Raw genomic sequence first — 18,703 nt, 5'->3', positions numbered from 1 at the left:
TTTATGTTCTGGCTTGTGGGGAATATGCGCCCTTGGGTGCATGCACACATACATGCATGTGCTTCTGTAGTCTTTCTCAAGGAAATTAGAAGAGTTGGCTTCCTTTATTTTATTATTATTTACAAAATGAAAGTCAAGCACCACAGTTCTGGGAGCAGGAAACAAGTAGGTAAAAACTATTATTCATGGTTTACTTAAGCAGGGTGAACCATAGATTTACAGGACTTCTGTTCGTATAATGTAGGTTTAGAAAGATATTCTTGTGGCTTCCTTTGACGGCAGTGTTTTGTTATTCTTAGTAGCTCACAGCTAGAGGGTTTTGAATTGACTTGCATTTATAGTCTTAAAAGTATGATACGTGCTCCCTGTTTTCCTTAATTCTTTTTAACAGAAGCTTCACACTTTTTTTTTTTTGGCCTAGTTCTCTTAATCTGAAAGATTGTGGAGCTTTGTGTATGTGTGGTTTGGTGTGGTAACTTTGTGAAATAGACCAGACATGGTGTGGAGCACATCTTTGTTTCACAGGCTCAGGGAAACATTCTGGGCATCTATCTCTTGCTTCACATCTCTTCCTCTTATGCTCCATTTTCCTCCCCCTGCTGAAATTGCCATGATGAAAAGTAAAGAATAAATGAATAAAGATTTGAAGTTTAACTTGATAGGAACTTATCTTATACCTTATAAAACCTGAGTTTCTTAAAATACATGTGGTTGTTAATTTTAAAATTGGAATATACTTTGTTTTTATGTTTCAAATATAAAGGAGGGAGTTAGGGATCCTTCACATGAAAAGGTCTACATACCTTTGTCCCATACAGTAGCATTAGATCTTCATTTATGCTAAAGAAGCAAACAAATAAATATAAAATACTGACCTCTGGGCTGATACCACCCGTCCACTGAGGGTGCCAGGAGCTGGTGTCCCTTGCTTAGAATTTGTTGACACATGGGTTGATACTCACTTCCCCCTTCTATTGCCATCTTCCTCTGTTCCAACACAGAAGCTGTCATGTGGCTTATTCCCTCGAGTGAAAGCTTTTGGTGGGGCTCATATCTCCATAGATTTTGTGTTGGAAAAAGAAGTAATTTGCCTCTAACCATGGTTTTCCAAATGTATCTTATCCTTCCTACCTTCTGCTTGAGTAAGAATGGATACTTCCTGTGGTCTCTGGGGCTTTTTAGTTACCCCACGAGGTACATATGTTTAGTTTGTGTGCTGTGTGTGTGTGTGTGTGTGTGTGTGTGTGTGTGTTTGGTAGGCTGTTCAGTCTTTTAGTATAATATCCCAGATGTAGACACATTCCTCTGGCTTAAAAGGTAGCTACTGCTAAAGTTCTGGAATTCTGAGAATAAAGCTTAATAATATTTGGAAATGAACAGTACTTTGTCCTGTATCATAAGTTCCTAAGGGTGATAGGAAACTAACTATAAAGGGTGGTATGGTGGTATTATTCATGTAGTTTTAAGAGAACCAAAGGTACAAATAAGAAATACCTGTTAATACAGAAAGAATGAAAGAATATACACTCTCGTTGGTATTAGTGGTTTTACAGTTACTTTACAGATTAACTACCTTCCAGAGTTTGTTGTGTACAAAATTGTTACATGTTATCTAATTAATATAGCCTTCTAGAACTTCAAGCTATTGAATTATTCTGGAGGCCTGTAAGATGGAAAGATGAAGATACAGTAGTAGAAATCACCTTCAAAGATGTCTGTTTAAAATTGACTTTAAAGCTCAACAAACCTATACTTTTCCAAATAATTAATTGTATTTTGTTAAGAGTCAATAGTTTCTCCTGAAAGGAGCTGCAGGTTTTGCTATGTGAAAACATTCCTATTTGTTCCTCTCCTGCTTTCTCTACTTAACAGTTCTGTAGTCTTATTCCTTTTAATTTTTAATAATTTAAAGCAATCCCATACAAGAACCATTAAACTGTAGTATCTTTGCATGTAATAATTTTTGATTTTTAAAATTTCTGTTATTACTGCAATGACATTCTAGTCCTGAGTGATTTATCTGAGTGAGAAGTGTTATGGCCTCCAGATTTCGTAAAGTAAATTTTGATGTTTTTGTGATTCACATTTTCTTTTTGGATTTTATCTTCCCAAGTTCTTGCTTTGGCTTCTGGTCCTGAATTGGGACAACTGACGTTCCTTGGCCTGGTGGGAATCATTGATCCTCCTAGAACTGGTGTGAAAGAAGCTGTTACAACACTCATTGCCTCGGGAGTGTCGATAAAAATGATTACTGGAGACTCACAGGAGACTGCAGTTGCCATCGGTATAACTAGGCTGCTTCCTTTGTTTTTGTTAGTTTTTCTTAAATTACTGCAGTGCATAGAGGAGCATTAGACGTGAAGTGTGTTTACAAAACACCGAGCTATACAGTAAAAAGTGATGCTTTTGTTTGCTCATACACTATAAAATTGTGGGTGAAATTTTATTTTAGTTAAAAAAATACTTTTAGTTGAAAATAACTAAAATCATTGTGAAATCAGTTATTATATTCATAAAAGGATAGTTGATTATTTTTAGTCTCATAGGACACCATTCTGATGACTAAAACACTAGATCATGGATGTGAAAGAATGTGTGAAATGACGATACTTAGTTTTTCTTTCAACTTGAATATAATTTTTTAAAAGCAGACTTTGTACCTAACTTGAAAGAAGATAGCTTGTATCTATATTTCCATCGTCTGATCACATATATGCCTGTGTTGTTTGAATGCCATTTAAGATTCAGTTCAGTTCAGTCCAGTCGCTCAGTCGTGTCCGACTCTTTGCAACCCCATGAATCGCAGCACGCCAGGCCTCCCTGTCCATCACCATCTCCCGGAGTTCACTCAGACTCACGTCCATCGAGTCCGTGATGCCATCCAGCCATCTCATCCTCGGTCGTCCTCTTCTCCTCCTGCCCCCAATCCCTCCCAGCATCAGAGTCTTTTCCAATGAGTCAACTCTTCACATGAAGTGGCCACAGTACTGGAGCTTCAGCTTTAGCATCATTCCTTCCAAAGAAATCCCAGGGTTGATCTCCTTCAGAATGGACTGGTTGGAGCTCCTTGCAGTCCAAGGGACTCTCAAGAGTCTTCTCCAACACCACAGTTCAAAAGCATCAATTCTTCGGCGCTCAGCCTTCTTCACAGTCCAACTCTCACATCCGTACATGACCACTGGAAAATCCATAGCCTTGACTAGACGGACCTTAGTCGGCAAAGTAATGTCTCTGCTTTTGAATATACTATCTAGGTTGGTCATAACTTTTCTTCCAAGGAGTAAGCATCTTTTAATTTCATGGCTGCAGTCACCATCTGCAGTGATTTTGGAGCCCCCAAAAATAAAGTATGACACTGTTTCCACTGTTTCCCCATTTGTTTCCCATGAAGTGATGGGACTGGATGCCATGATCTTCGTTTTCTGAATGTTGAGCTTTAAGGCAACTTTTTCACTCTCCTCTTTCACTTTCATCAAGAGGCTTTTTAGCTCCTCTTCACTTTCTGCCATAAGGGTTACTTTACCAAATATAAGGGGGAAAAAATGGACATGGAAGTTAATCTCCCAGAACCTGTAAACTATAATTCATACTGATAAATTTAAAATGTGCTAAAGTTCATTAATTCTTCTAATATGGAAAGAGACTGAGACAAGAATTTCACACTTTAAGAGGAATACATCACTGAAAACATACCATTGTTGTGAAGATTAATTCTAGAGAAATTTCTCAATGTTTATTTTCATTTACATAAAACTACATGATACCTCATGGGATTCCCAGGTGGCACAGTGGTAAAGAATCTGCCTGTCATTGCAGGAGAGGTGGGTTCCATCCCTGGGTTGGAAAGAGCCCCTGGAGGAGGAAATGGCAACCCACTCCAGTATTCTTGCCAGGAAAATCCCTTGGACAGAGCAGCCTGGTGGGCCTCAGTCTTTGAGGTCATAAAGAGTTGGATATGACTGAGCGACTGAGCAGACACACCTCAGATGAGCCACCGTCTTGCCTGGTTTTTAGTTAAAAAGCACTCTTGATCTTCATTAAAATTGAGCTCCTGAGTAGAATCCACATGGCCTTGTTTAAATTCTTAGGTATGGTACCTGAGTTTAAATTCTTAGGGTTGAATTGAGAAAACTGTGTATTCTTGAATTTAAGCAAAATAATCAGACAGAAAACTCAAGACTTTTTACTAAATCAGTTTGATCTGTCTTACCATAGTCTTGTCTTGTAATCCCTTGATATAAGGACATTTTATACTTTAAAGAGAAAGTGAGTTAATAAAATCATTAAGTGAGCATTATGTTGACTAGCCTATCAAGCAAAAGCAGTTTGGTTAATTATGTTTTCTTTCCCATTTCACTTTAGCTAGTCGTCTGGGATTATATTCCAAAACCTCCCAGTCAGTCTCAGGAGAAGAAATAGATGCAATGGATGTCCAGCAGCTTTCACAAATAGTGCCAAAGGTAGGCGTGAACCGGAGCCTTTCAGACTAAGGCTTTATTGTAGGCATTACCTCTTCTCCTGCAGTGTTAATGAAGCTATTCATTTGAAAACACTTGGGACATGGCCACCACATTTGTTGGTCTAAATCATGAGGCAGAATCTTATCATTGAGATCTGTCTTATTGTTGAGAGTGTTTATGAGGTGATCATTATGAATATCAGTGCAGATTTGTTAACTTCGGCAAGAGCTCAGTTTCCTCTGAGAAAGATACTATGGAAAGTTAACAGTGGTGCTTGTATTTATAAACTACAGAATGGAGACAGATCATTACTTTATACTTCTTATCCTTGTGTTCTGTTTTAATTGAATGTGGGAATGATTTTTTAAAGAGCTGTCATTTGCATACAGTAAACTTTTCCCTTGTTAATGTACAGCTCTTAAGTTTTGATGGATGCCTGTGGTCCTTGTAACTGCCACACAGGTTCCTCCCATGCCAGATCCTCTTGTGGTCAGTTCCTCCCTCTGCTTCCAGTACTTGGCAGCAACCATTGCTTTTGTTTTCTGTCCCTGTAGTTTTGCCTTTTCAGAATGCTGAAAATGGAATCATACAGCATGAGGCCTTTGAATCTGCTTTTTTTGATTTAGCATAATTTATTTTTAATTGCTGAGTAGGATTCCACTGCAGTGAGTGTATGTTACCAATGCACCAGTTTAAAGACATTTGGATTATTTTCCATTTTTGCTGAGGATGGTTAAAACTACTAAAAACATTTGTGTATAAGCTTTGTAAGAAAATAAATATTCATTTCTCTGAGATAAATATGTGAGAGTAATTGCTGGGTCATATGGTTAATGTATGTTTAACTTTGTAAGAAAATGCCAGATTGTTTTACTTGGTGGCTTTATTGTTTTGCATTCCCATCAGCAGTGTTTGAAAAGTGGTTACCAGCATGTGGCATTGTTAGTTTCCCCATGCCCATTCTAATAGGTATATCATGGAGTCCTATTGTGGTTTCAATTTGCATTTCCCTTACAACTAATGATTTTGTGTACTTTTTCATGTGCTTATTTGCCATTCATATATTTTCTTTAGTGAACTGTCTAACCATCCTATTTTTAAAAAATGTTTTATTTTTGGATTTTGGAAGTTATTTTGTGGATGAAAGTGGATATATTGTGGATAAAAGTCTTATCAGATATTTGACAGGAAGAAAGTTTTTTCCATTTTGGTTTATCTTTTTAGTCTATTACCATTTTACTTTAAAAAACAGTTTTCAATTTTGGTGAAATCTAGTTTATAATTTTTTTCTTTTATGGATCATGCTTTTGATGTGTTATCTAAGGACTCTTTCTAACCCAAGGTCACAAAGATTTTTTCCTATTTTTTAAAATAACAGTCTCATACTTTTAGGTTTTATACTAATGTTTCTGATCTATTTTGAATTATTTTTGTCTGTGAGAAGTGGGTTAAGGTTCATTATTTTAATGTATGGGTATTTAGTCATTTTAGTTCATTTGTCGAAAAGACAGTGCTTTTTTCATTGAAATGCCTTTTTAGAGCATCTGGGAGCAGTATGGATGTGTGTCCTCCCCTGATAGTTTTTACATTTATTTCTAAAAGAATAAATCCTGTAGTAAGTTCTCTGAGGGTATTGAGACAGAATGTACAATAGCAAATATATATGAAATCTGCAGTTAATTAAACATTTTCCCATTAAATCTTTGTTTAGCCTTTTCCCAGAGATGCTAATAAGTAGTGACATCAGACAGACTGGAAGTTTCATTTTATTTGCTTTCTTCAGTTCACTGTCTGGCTTTCTGATAAAGATGCTAATGAACTCTGAAAACCAACCTAAAGGCAGTTAGAGAAGGAAGAAAGGCAGTTAGAGAAGTAAGTTATAAATTGCATTATTAGCATGAGAAATTACATCATTGGTCATTTCCAAATAAGAGTTTTTTGCATCAGTTGTGGCAGATGCTCTGATGTTATTCCAAAGAGAGAAGCTCATTGAATTGCTTGGAGTCATCCTATTCCATAAATACTGGAGCTTCTTTCAGGTTTACCATGTCTTTTGAAAACACAAGTCTGTTCTTCAAATACTATCAATGAATTATTTCAGTCGTTTCAGCTGAGCTGAGCTGGACTTCTCCCCATGACCCCCCGTGCCCTTTGGCCTTTTCCCCCATTTTTATTGTGCGTTCATGTAACTCTTAAATCTTGGTCTTAGGCTTTTACTTTAGAGCAATTTGAAAAGCTTTTTATTTATTAGTGTTAGAAGCAAAACAAAACTTTTTTGTAAATTGCCAGCTCAGTGAGGTTTTCCTACATGTAATAAAATCATATTAATTGATTCTTTTCCTTTATAAAAGGTTTTTTGGCTCTCTTCCCATAATTCAATCAATTCCCAATCCCTTAACATTTTTCTGTCCTTTTTGACCTAGGACAATTAAAAAATAGTATGGAAACGGAATTTCCATATGGGAATTGTCCATGTTTTTTAATTTATGATTTCCTGGGTGTGTTTGCTATTGGTAAAAATGGATGTTCTCTTTTCTCGTTTGTTTTTTATAGCACTGCCTCCATTTGTATTTTTACTAAACTAATCAACCAGGTCCCTATAATAAAATCCCAGTTCATGTACTCTTTAATTTTTGGTACGTTGTCAATACTTATTACAACACATCAGGTATTTTTAAATCTATACTGGAAGATTTGGAGACCTTTGGGAGATTATTTTAATGCCAAAAATAATATTTCTTTCATTAGCCTCTCCTATTTGTATTTATCTACTTTCTTCTCTTTATAACTTTGTTTCTGTTAATGTTGATCACAAGAACTGTGAGTATGGACCACAAATATGACCCTGAAAAGGCAGATCCATGAGAAGAGAAAAACCCTTTTGTGGGTGCCTTTGAAAGTACGCAGCCTTTCTCCATTTCCCTCCACATTATTCCCTGAACTTTCTGCTGACAAAGAGAGCTGCTGCTTTTCTGTTGTCCTTGTGCTGGTCTGCTGTGCTCATTCTGATTTGCCCTTCCTGCTCCTACACTGAGTGATTGTATTCTGTGCTTATTCACCCCCTTTTACATAGAGAAACAGACATAAATGTTAAAAAGATTATAATAGAGGAATTTCAGTTACCCCCAGTTTAGTCCTAGCTCTGTGATAAGTAGTTCAGTTTTTACTCACTTCTAGTTTCTTTTTGATACCTAATTCCTTCAGGCCATAATTTTGTGTCACTAAATTTCAGTATTTTTACTCAACCAAAAAGATTGATTTGCTAATCTTGGTGCTTTAAGGAGACTTTACTCTGTGTAGCATTATATTCCATGTAAGTCTTCAGCTTTGTATTGGAGATCTGCTTAGTCTCAAGGAAGCTGCTTTTGTTTTTGATTTTCCATGAAAGCTTTGAAATGCTGAAATATCTATATCAAGCGATAGGTGTACTGGATGCATGCCAAAGTAATTTGTGACTATACAAAAGAAGTATGTTTCCAGCCCAACAGTTGATCTATTATCCTCACTGCCATTGTTAGTGATAACCTGTAGTGGCTGTGAAGGGGTGATTTGAATGTTTTGAATGATTTGTTGTGAAACAAAGGCAAGTTTTTACTCTGTATGACCTGAGTGTTTGTAATTAGTAATGAGTCTTTTATTTAAAAATTCTGTAAAATCTGTAGTCTTTGCTAAATGCTCTTGTACTCCGTGCTGTGTGCTACATGATTAAATTTTTGAAATAATGTAGAATTTTCACTTAGAAGGTAACTGGTACATTTTAAATACATATGGAGCTGAGTCCTTTTTATTTTATTAAAAAATTGTTTTTAATTGAAGTGTAGTTGATTCGCAGTGTTGTGTTAGTTTCAGGTGTACAGCAGAGTGGTTCAATTTATGTGTGTGTGTGTGTAAGATTCTTTTCCCTTATAGATTATTAGAAAATACTGAGTATAGTTCCCTGTGCTGTAGAAGTAGGTCCTTGTTTATCTGTTTTGTATATAGCAGTGTGTATTTGTTAATCCCAAACTCCTAATTTACTCTCCTTCCCTTTTCCAGGAGGCACTAGTGGTACAGAACTCACCTGCCCAGTGCAGGAGACACAAGAAATGTGGGTTTGATCCCTGGGTCAGGATGATCCACTGGAGGAGGAAATGGCAACCCACTCCAGTATTCTTGCCTGGAAAATCCCATGGACAGAGGAGCCTGGTGGGCTACAGTCCGTGGGGTCACAGAGAGTCAGACACGACTGAGCACACACACATCAGCACCCTTCCCCTTTGGTAACAAGTTTATTTTTTATGTTGTTGGGTCTGTTTCTGTTTTCATATCAGTTCTTCTTATATAAGTTCATTTGTATCATTTTTTTGTTTTAGATTCTACATGTAAGCAATATAATGTGATACTTGTCTTTGTCTAGCTTACTTCACTTAGTAGGATCATCTCTAGGTCCATTCATTTTGCTGCAGATGGTATTATTTCATTCTTTTTTTATGGCTGAGTGACTGAGTATTTCTGTGTGTGTGTGTGTGTGTGTGTGTGTGAATATATGTATGCACTCATTCATGTCTGACTCTTTGCAAACCTCATGGACTGTAGCTCACCAGGCTCCTCTGTCCATGAGATTTTATAGGTGAGAATACTGGAGTGGATTGCTGTTCAGTTCTCCAGGAATCTTCCTGACCTAGGGATCAAACACGTGTCTCTTGCATTGGCGGGTGGATTCTTTACCACTACACCACCTGGGAAGCCCCATATATATGTGTGTGTGTGTGTATGTGTGTGTGTGTGTATATACATATATATATACCCCAAGTGGCACATATTTATATATACTATATCTTCTTTATCCATTCAACTATTGATGGACATTTAGGTTGATTCCATATTTTGGCTATTACTAATAGTGCTGCAGTGAATATTAGGGTACAGTTGCCCAGGAGTGGGATTAAAGGATCATATGTTAGCTCTGTTTTGTGTTTTTTTAGGGAACTTTCATACTGTTCCCCATAGTGGCTGTATCAGTTTACATTCCCACCAACAATGTAGGGAGGGTTCCCTTTTTCCCACACCTTTTCCATCATTTATTGTTTGTAGACCTTTTAGTGATGGCCATTCTGACTGGTGTGAGGTGATACCTCATGGTAGTTTTTATTTGCATTTTTCTAATAATTAGCAATGTGCATCTTTTCACATGCTTTTTGACCATCTGTGTGTATAATACTTTTTAAAGACACACTAAAGAATTTCCAAATGGATTTTGAACCTTTTTAAAGGAAGAATGCTTTCCACATATGTTATGTGATTCATGGTACCTAGAGGATATAAGGGTAATCAATAATGTGATAGTATAGTTAACCCCTGAGAAAGTTTTAAACCTTTATTAAAATTCAGAGAGAACCTGGGAATTGTCTTTATTGGTGATCCTAAGATTCAGTCACTTATTCATTCATTTCACACGTGTTTATTGAGCACCGGAGGTACAGGGCCAAATCTCTGCTTCATGGAGCTTTTAGTCTTAAGTAGATGTATGTATTATGTTGCTGGTAGGAATTGTGGAAGCCTTCTCCTGACTCTGTTGCTTTGAAGTAGGAAATGAGGTTGTTAACTGAGAGTGGGACTAGGAAAGGGATACATTGGGAGCATGAGGAGAGAAGGCTAGTGTAGACATATCCTCTGGGAGAGTAGGAAAGAGAATGGTGAGTCCCGTAGGTGTTAAAGTCACCTGGCTTGGGTGTGTTGGAAAGAGTGATCGGGAGGCAGTGGTTAAAAATCCTTGTGAACCATGGCAGGTAGCCCCCGGAGCAGCATTGGCCGCAGGTAAGATTTGTCACTAAAGAAGGGAATGGAAGACACCTACCCCTCTCCTCTCCTCATGGTGCTGTTGGGGAGGACTGGGGAACAGCCATGTCGTGTGGATAAGCAAGTTAGAGCAGTGTGGGAGGGAGTGGGCATACAGGTGATTTGTGGATGACTAGCTGGGGCACAGTTGGGAGCATTTAGGAGGCCAGGAGGTGGCATGAGGAAAAGGGATTAAATATATTCTTTGGAGAGAAGATCATATAAGCAAGTGGAGACACAAAGGAAGACAGCCTAATGAATCAAACTGAGTAGAAGAGCATAAGCAGTCACTTCATACTGTTTAACAGAAAAAAGGGCTCAACAGACATTGAGAAGCAGCTGTTCTTTAAATCTCATGAAGACAGAAGAAGGGAAAAGGCTATATTGAGTGTCAGTGTTGAGGAAACATGCAAGTGAGCTTTTCCTTTTTCTGTTTCTGCAGTGTTTCAAGAATAAAGCTATTTTCTTTTCAGAGCTTAAACATGGTTGGGATAAACTGGGTGAATTGTTTAGATTGTGTATTTCCTTTGGTACCTAAAAGTTTGAAATGGCCCTATCGAATGAGTGTCCTAACAAGTGTATGGCATTTTCTTGAGTTCGATCTGTATGGCAAAACAGACAGTTCAAATTGGTAATTTAAAAAACATTCTTAGTTATATGTACATAGGATATTCTGATAATTCTTAATGTTGAAGATTTTTAGTATATCTTGTGTTTTAACAGGTTGCAGTATTTTACAGAGCTAGCCCAAGGCACAAGATGAAAATTATCAAGGTGGGTCTTTAAGAATCAGAAATGCTTCTGTCGGTCTGCTTTACTACTGGGAGTATTCTTAGAGTACTAAAGTCAGAAGTGTTGTGAAGCAAAACAGGTTTTTTTTAAAGCCTGAGATGGAAACATTAACAGAATTTTGTTAGTAAAGGAAGATGTAGAAGAAGGCTTTAAGGAAATATCTGCAAATATAGTCTTCTTTTAACATTTGAATAGTGTAAGTCTGTTCTGATAAGAGTCTGCAGCCAGATCACTCCAGTGTGAATAGGAATAATTACTATAAATACAAAAAGAAAAAAATGTTTTGAGATTGTGTATAGTTTTAAAGGGGTATGATATTTATATTAGTCAAATATATACAAAGCAGCTGACATGGTATCCATCCATTCATCGGCTTATTACTTATAATAGTGCCCCGTTGTAGTAAGGTCAGGGTTTCTCGCCTTGGCACTGTGACACTTGGGGGCTGGATAAGTCTTCGTTGCAGGAGGCTATCCTCTGTGTTTTAGGTTTAGCAGCACCCTTGGCGCCTGTCCTCTAGATGCCAGTAGTGTCCACAAAGTCATGACACTCAAAAATGTCTCCAGACATTGCCAGATGTGCCCTGGGAGACACAACTGCCCTGAGAACCACTGTGTAATTGACTGTATATCAGGCTTTACACTTAAGAGTTCTCACACATGGGAATATTAATGGCAGCTTTTTCTAAGCTTTATCCTAAGACCTCCATATACTGAAGTTTTTTGAAAAAGTGATGGTCTATATTATTTCCAGTCTTTGATTATGTGGGAAAGAAAAAGGGGGGATTTGTATACCTCCTTATCTGTGTGAAAGCAACATTCTAATCAGAACGCCTCCCTCCCACTTCACCCCTCCTACCCCCAGTCTCTGCAGAAGAACGGGTCGGTTGTGGCCATGACAGGAGATGGAGTAAATGATGCAGTTGCTCTGAAGGCTGCAGACATTGGAGTTGCGATGGGTCAGACTGGCACAGATGTTTGCAAAGAGGCAGCTGACATGATCCTGGTGGATGACGATTTTCAAACCATCATGTAAGTTTTCCTTCACTGAATGCACATCAGAGAGTTTCTGCCTATCCTTTTCTGCACCTCACTGCAGAAAAGTGTTTAGCAGTTTTAGATGTTGGATGAGCTAAACTATTTTACTAAACTAAGCAATCTTGTTTTGTGTCCTGCTGTGTAGTTTTGGGGGAAATTATTTGTATGGAGTGGACATAAAAAATGGCAGGGCTATTCATTTAAGAAATATTTCTGAGTACCAGCCAAGTCTCACGTTTCCTGGCCACCAGTGTGGTGGTGCAGCAGTGGACCTCCATGTGGTTTTGTTCAAGTTAAATTCAGGCTCTCAGGAATAAGCATGCGCCTGGCTTTATGAAAAGATGATAAATAAAGGTCCCATCCATATCTGTGTCCTTATGTCAGGAATTCTTCACATTGTCAATGATGCAGTTTATCATTTGAATTGATTTATTTCATCCATAGTTTCTAATTGATTTAAGATTCTTCCATAATAACCTGCTGGTGTCATTAACCCATGTGGCCTCAGGTGGAACATGTGGGCCCTCAGGACCCAGAATTGCAAGGTTCTTCTTAGGATAGAAGATACTTAATTTCCATTCTTAGAATTGTATAAAAATCTCAGAAGATAGGATAGTTTGTTTATAAAATACATGTTTTCCTAGACTGAGCAAAATGAGTGAGAGGATTTTCATGAATCTTTGTAAAATATATTCTTTTTATAATTCTGGTACAACATATACCTAATTGTATCTAGGAATAACAGATGAGTTAAATTCTGTAATTCTTATGTCATTGCCATTTAATTTCTGACCTGCATTAACTTAACCCTTTAACATATATACATCTGTACCTTTAAGAAAAATAAACTTGGGAGGGTTAAAGAAGATAATTGTTTTAGTATTATAAATGTGTATTATTGTCTTGTATAGAAATACAGTATGTGATTTTAATGTTGAAATGTCTTTAATAAAAATTGTTATGAAATTAGTTCAGGTACAGTAGGAGGCTTGATTTTAATGCCTTGCCAGATAGTGTTTCTGTATTAGTTTTAATTATGTAAGTAGAATTGTTTTATTAATGTATGGGTTTTATCAGTTGGGAGCTTGTTTTCAAAATTATTTCCACAGTATTGCTGTATCCTTATTTTTTTGTGATTATATTTTCTCACCTAATTTTATTTTTAACTTTCAGGTCTGCAATTGAAGAGGGTAAAGGGATTTATAATAATATTAAAAATTTTGTTAGATTCCAGCTGAGCACGTAAGTTTGTAAGAAATTGTGACAAACTTATGGGTCTTATAGATAAATGATTCAAAAAGTAGAATTGAAACAGAATGCCTATAAGCTTCTGGGCTCTATTTCTCGTATATAAGTTTTCCAGTGTGAAAACTGAATTCTGTCCTAAAACTAAACATGGCATGATAAAGAGGTTCTAAATATAATTACTTGTCTATATCATCATCAAAATATATTAACTGTTGTGGCTTATTTAATACCTTCTGAAGTAACTAAGAAAGAGGTGTCAAATTTTAATTTTTCTTCTTGGTATCTTTTTCCAAAAGCAGTGGCTTTTATTGTAGTCTATTACAAAACACAGTTATAAAAATATCATTGAAACTCTTAACTGTTATCCGAACTCAGTTAAAAAAATCTTCCTCTATTTGTTGTTGTTATCTAAACGCTTTGCAAATCCTTTATTAAATTGCTGTGGATTTTAAGGGCTAACTCTTTAGATCATAAGGGCTAAATATTCACACTAGTGAAGCAGTAGCTTACTTGGAAATACAGGCTTCCTTTAAAAGAACAGTAGTAACGTGAGAGTTTTAAATGCTAAGAAAGTGATTTCATAAAATTAGCAAGAATTATACAATGTTGATCCATTTTAAAAAATAACTCTTTCTTTCGATAGGAGTATAGCAGCATTAACTTTAATCTCACTGGCTACATTAATGAACTTTCCCAATCCTCTCAATGCCATGCAGATTTTGTGGATCAATATTATTATGGATGGACCTCCAGCTCAGAGGTAAGAGTTTCCTCATTTGTAAACTAGAAGGACAAGGATGGCCTTACATCCTGATAGTTAAGCTCTAAGACTTCACTCCCGGGCAGCATCAGAAATCTCTGCAGCATCATGTTTGTTTTAAGTCGTGTGATGTGAGCATATCATTTATTCTTCTGGGACGCTCATTCATGCATTATGATATGGGCTTTTACACTGAGATCAGAGCAGGGAACAGGTATAGTCCCTGTCCTTGAAGTAAGCTGTTTGTTTCTTAGAATAGAATGTAATGGAGAAATCTCTCTTTGGCTTTAGTGCTATTACCAAGGTTCCGCCGTCAATTCTTAGAGACTTCGGGAAAGTATTGAAGGACTACTTCAATATTGTAGTATTGAGCATCTAATGTTTTCTTTTATAATAACAGGGCCCTAGATACAGCTTTCTTAACAGAGTAATTAATATGTATCAGTGTATAACAAATTATCCTAGTTGAAACTTCCTTGCATGAAAGATACTTCAAAATCCAGTTGGTTAGTCATGTATTTCAGGCCATATTTGAAATAAGTTATATAAATGAAATGGGGCAGTTTTTTGAAATTTGATTATCAGGGCTCTACCAAACTGTGGCAAATAAAACAGCCAAGAGTGATAAAATTTATGTGTATTTTTGAGTGATCGTAGCCAAGGTTTTCTTCATAATTCAACATTTTGTTTCCATAAGAAGGCATTTAGTTTCTGGGATAATTGAGGTCAATGAACTTGTGAAAGTAATAAATCCAAATTTTACTTAAAACTTTAATTCACTTTTCTGTTTGTTTTGAAGCCTTGGAGTAGAACCGGTGGATAAAGATGTCATTCGTAAACCTCCACGCAACTGGAAAGACAGCATTTTGACCAAAAACCTGATACTTAAAATACTTGTTTCCTCAATAATCATTGTTTGTGGGACTTTGTTTGTCTTCTGGCGGGAGGTATAATCACTGGATAAGCTGTTATATTAAATGCATTCTGTATGACAGGATTCCATTATTTTTGTATATTAAACAGAAGGCTGGAAGTTAGGATAACCTTCAGAAACAGAATGAAACATTTAAAAAATAGTTTGATTTCAGTATTTATGGGTTAATAGAATTCCTGATTTATATTTTAGAATTATTTAAATATGCAGAGAAATATCAAATACAATAAAAATTAACATGAATATTTGGGTAGAAGTTAGAAAATCTGAGCCTTTAGTATAGCTATTTTAATGTCATTAAAAAGGAAAGTTGTTTTTAATGTCCAGTTTACAGTTTGGGAGAAGACTTTTTTCTTTATGTAGACTACAGTCCATGGGGTCGCTGAGGGTCGGACACGACTGAGCGACTTCACTTTCACTTTTATGCACTGGAGAAGGAAATGGCAACCCACTCCAGTGTTCTTGCTTGGAGAATCCCAGGGACGGGGAAGCCTGGTGGGCTGCCGTCTATGGGGTTGCACAGAGTCGGACATGACTGAAGTGACTTAGCAGCAGACTACAGCTGTTCTTTAGGTGACTTATTTAAAGGGTGTATGGGAAATTTAAGTTGCTTATATGACTTATGGGCTTCCCTGGTGGCTCAGAGGTTAAAGCGTCTGCCTGCAATGCAGGAGACCTGGGTTCAATCCCTGGGTCTGGAAGATCCCCTGGAGAAGGAAATGGCAACCGACTCCAGTATTCTTGCCTGGAGAATCCCATGGACGGAGGAGCCTGGTGGGCTTCAGTCCACGGGGTCACAAAGAATTGGACACAACTGAGCGACTTCACTTCACTTTCACTTATATGACTTATATCTTAGACTAAAGCTTTTTTAAGAGAAAGAAAATATTAGCCCTTTAAAAGCATGTAGTATTTGTCCATTAAATTCAGCCAACTGAAAATCTTTTTCTCAACAGCTGCGAGACAATGTGATAACACCTCGGGACACAACAATGACTTTCACGTGCTTTGTGTTTTTTGACATGTTCAATGCACTGAGTTCCAGATCTCAGGTACGCTTGAGTGATTGTAGCTGGCTAATTCAATTGGGTAGAGTACTCTCTGTAAGTGGGCAAGGTTTTTAGCTTTGCTTGCTTTTGTAGCCTTGATTACAGGTCCAGATATAGCCTTCCTACAGACATGTGTTCTAACAGGGGTAGGAGATTTGGGGGAGATAAGCCTTCACCTTGGCCAGAAGATTAAAGTAACTCACAGATGTCATCACCTGATTTTTCCTCCTTTCATTTTCTTATTGTCTGTAGCTACGTGATAGGTTCAAGTTAACATTATCTGAGCATAGGACAAAGTTCATGGCTACTATTAAGATGGTGTACTTTCTTCTCATTATAGAACAAAGTATTGTTAGACGTAGGAGCAGTTTTGTGCATATTAACATTTTCTTAGTATCTCCATCAGTGTGTCAAAACTTAGGACATTTAAAATTTTCTTTTCTTCCCATGCTGTATCTTAAGGTGGATGGTCTTCTCTTGATTGAAGTGCTTTGATGGAAATTACTGGGCTAGAACCTAATGGTACTTTTTCAGAGCATGTTGTTCTTGGAAACTAGTTATATTTGCCGCCTGACTGTTCATTTCAGTTTTAGAGCACCTTAGGAATCCTTAACTATTTATTACCATTCACCATGCTTGAACTTTCCAAGTACAATGCATTAATTTAGACTAAGTTTTAAAGAAGCTATAGTATTTGGGTTTTGTTCTGTGAAAGGCATTTTTACTTTTTCAGTATACATGTAACTAAGTCTAATCTTCAAGAAAGTTTCTTAGATTATGTACCTTAATGAAATGATTTAGAAAAGAATCATATACAAAGAAAGTTTTATGCTCTGGAATGCTAAAGGGAGTTTCTGTGGCCTTTATTTTTTAATAGAATCACTTTTCTGGGGGGGCGTGCTGTGTGGCATGTGGGATTTTTAGTTCCCCAACAAGGGATCAAACCCAGGACCCTTGCATTGGGAGCATAGAGTCGTAACCACTGGGCAGCCAGAAAAGACCTAGTATCACTTTTAAAGAAAGTCCTTGATAAAGGAAAGGTGCTTTAAAATTCACCCTACTCCATGTGAATTATTTCAAAATATAATTAAGAAATTTCATGTACTAGTATTGTAGAATTCAGTCCAGCTTACTAAAAATTAGAGGTGAATATAATAGTAAAGAAGTTGTTTCTAATAATAACTGAACTCTCTGCTCTGCCAACAGACCAAATCTGTGTTTGAGATTGGACTCTGCAGTAATAAAATGTTTTGCTATGCAGTTCTTGGATCCATCATGGGACAGTTATTAGTTATTTACTTTCCTCCACTTCAGAAAGTTTTCCAGACTGAGAGCCTAAGTATACTGGGTAAAAGAAATGTTATGTTTTATAATTTATATATTATAAATGAGTTGTAAATATTTTCTAATGTATTTAAGAAAACTTTTTAAAAAGTGAAATAAGTGGCTTGCTTTGAAAAATATGTGTGCTGTTTTCTATTTGGAATCACATTTAGGGGAGTCACTCCCCCAAATCTGGTTTTAAACTTTTCTGGTAATTTTTTTCTTGTTAATTTTTTATAGGTTATCACTCATCAAAATCATATTTGGTGATTCTGAAAGACAGAGTAATTGTAGTTGATAACTTTTTAATTTTGTGTGAAGAAAAAACTAGATTTAAGCTCACTAAAAACCAGATGGCTCGTCTTTAAAATTACCATTTTGGTTGTTAAGCTAACATTTTCCTATTTGCACGTCTTACTTTATGAAATAACAGCCCTATAAACAGAGTTTTACTAAGTTGATGTGGAAAGTGAAAGTGAAAGTCATCAGTTGTGTCTGACTCTTTGCGACCCCATGGACTATGTCCTTGAAATTCTCTAGGCCAGAATACTGGAGTGGGTAGCCTTTCCCTTCTCCAGGGTATCTTCCCAACCCAGGGATTGAACCCAGGTCTTACGCATTGTGGGTGGATTATTAACCAGCTGAGGGCCACAAAGGAAGCCCAAGAATACTGGAGTGAGTAACCTATCCCTTCTCCAGCAGATCTTCCTGACCCAGGAATTGAACTGGGGTCTCCTGCATTGCAGGCGGATTCTTTACCAACTGAGCTATCAGGGAAGCCTGATGTGGAAAACAGACATCATTTTTTCATACACTGTGGGTGAAATGTATCATTATATAGTACATTTAAAAGTTAATCTTCCTGTGTAAGTGTGAGGATGGATGCATTTTATGATAATGCTAGTTCTCACTCTTGGGTTTTTAAAGTTAATTTGGATATTTTTGATCACTATTTTTTGCTGTAAGTTAATCTTAATGTCGAACTAGTTTAATTTCAGGATTTTAATTTCATACTCATATTCTTTCCTCTTTTTAAAAAAATGGAGTTATAAGAAGACAGGTGAAATTTTTTGGAGCAGTAAATAAGAATGAGCTAGTGTGAAACAGCACTGTAAAGACATGGTCTTTTAACAGTAATTTGCAAGTGGAATACATGCAGATTTCAATCAAGTTATTCCCCACTGCTTGAACAGCCTTTAAAAAACAGAAAACTCCTCTTGGTTGTGTTGCTGTTAAAGTTTGTGATTCTCAGGTTATTGTTCAGGGAAAGCAGTCAGAGGACT

General features: G+C 36.8%; 1 protein-coding gene across 1 annotated transcript in view; it reads left to right on the top strand.

Annotated features, from left to right (window-relative positions):
- The window catches only part of ATP2C1 (ATPase secretory pathway Ca2+ transporting 1), a 164,613-nt gene that overhangs the window by 143,643 nt on the left and 2,267 nt on the right, over positions 1-18,703 (top strand). Inside the window, exons 18-26 of the mRNA XM_068974943.1 lie at positions 2,114-2,284; positions 4,363-4,460; positions 11,001-11,051; positions 11,934-12,100; positions 13,280-13,348; positions 13,998-14,114; positions 14,914-15,061; positions 16,005-16,100; positions 17,304-17,445. Of these exons, the coding sequence (XP_068831044.1) occupies positions 2,114-2,284; positions 4,363-4,460; positions 11,001-11,051; positions 11,934-12,100; positions 13,280-13,348; positions 13,998-14,114; positions 14,914-15,061; positions 16,005-16,100; positions 17,304-17,445 (1,059 nt within the window). The remainder of the gene's footprint in view (positions 1-2,113; positions 2,285-4,362; positions 4,461-11,000; positions 11,052-11,933; positions 12,101-13,279; positions 13,349-13,997; positions 14,115-14,913; positions 15,062-16,004; positions 16,101-17,303; positions 17,446-18,703) is intronic.

This window comes from Capricornis sumatraensis, chromosome 1 (genome assembly GCF_032405125.1).
Source record: "Capricornis sumatraensis isolate serow.1 chromosome 1, serow.2, whole genome shotgun sequence".
Taxonomy (NCBI): domain Eukaryota; kingdom Metazoa; phylum Chordata; class Mammalia; order Artiodactyla; family Bovidae; genus Capricornis; species Capricornis sumatraensis.
Note: the sequence above shows the minus strand (reverse complement) of the source record. Positions and strands in the feature narration are given on the sequence as shown.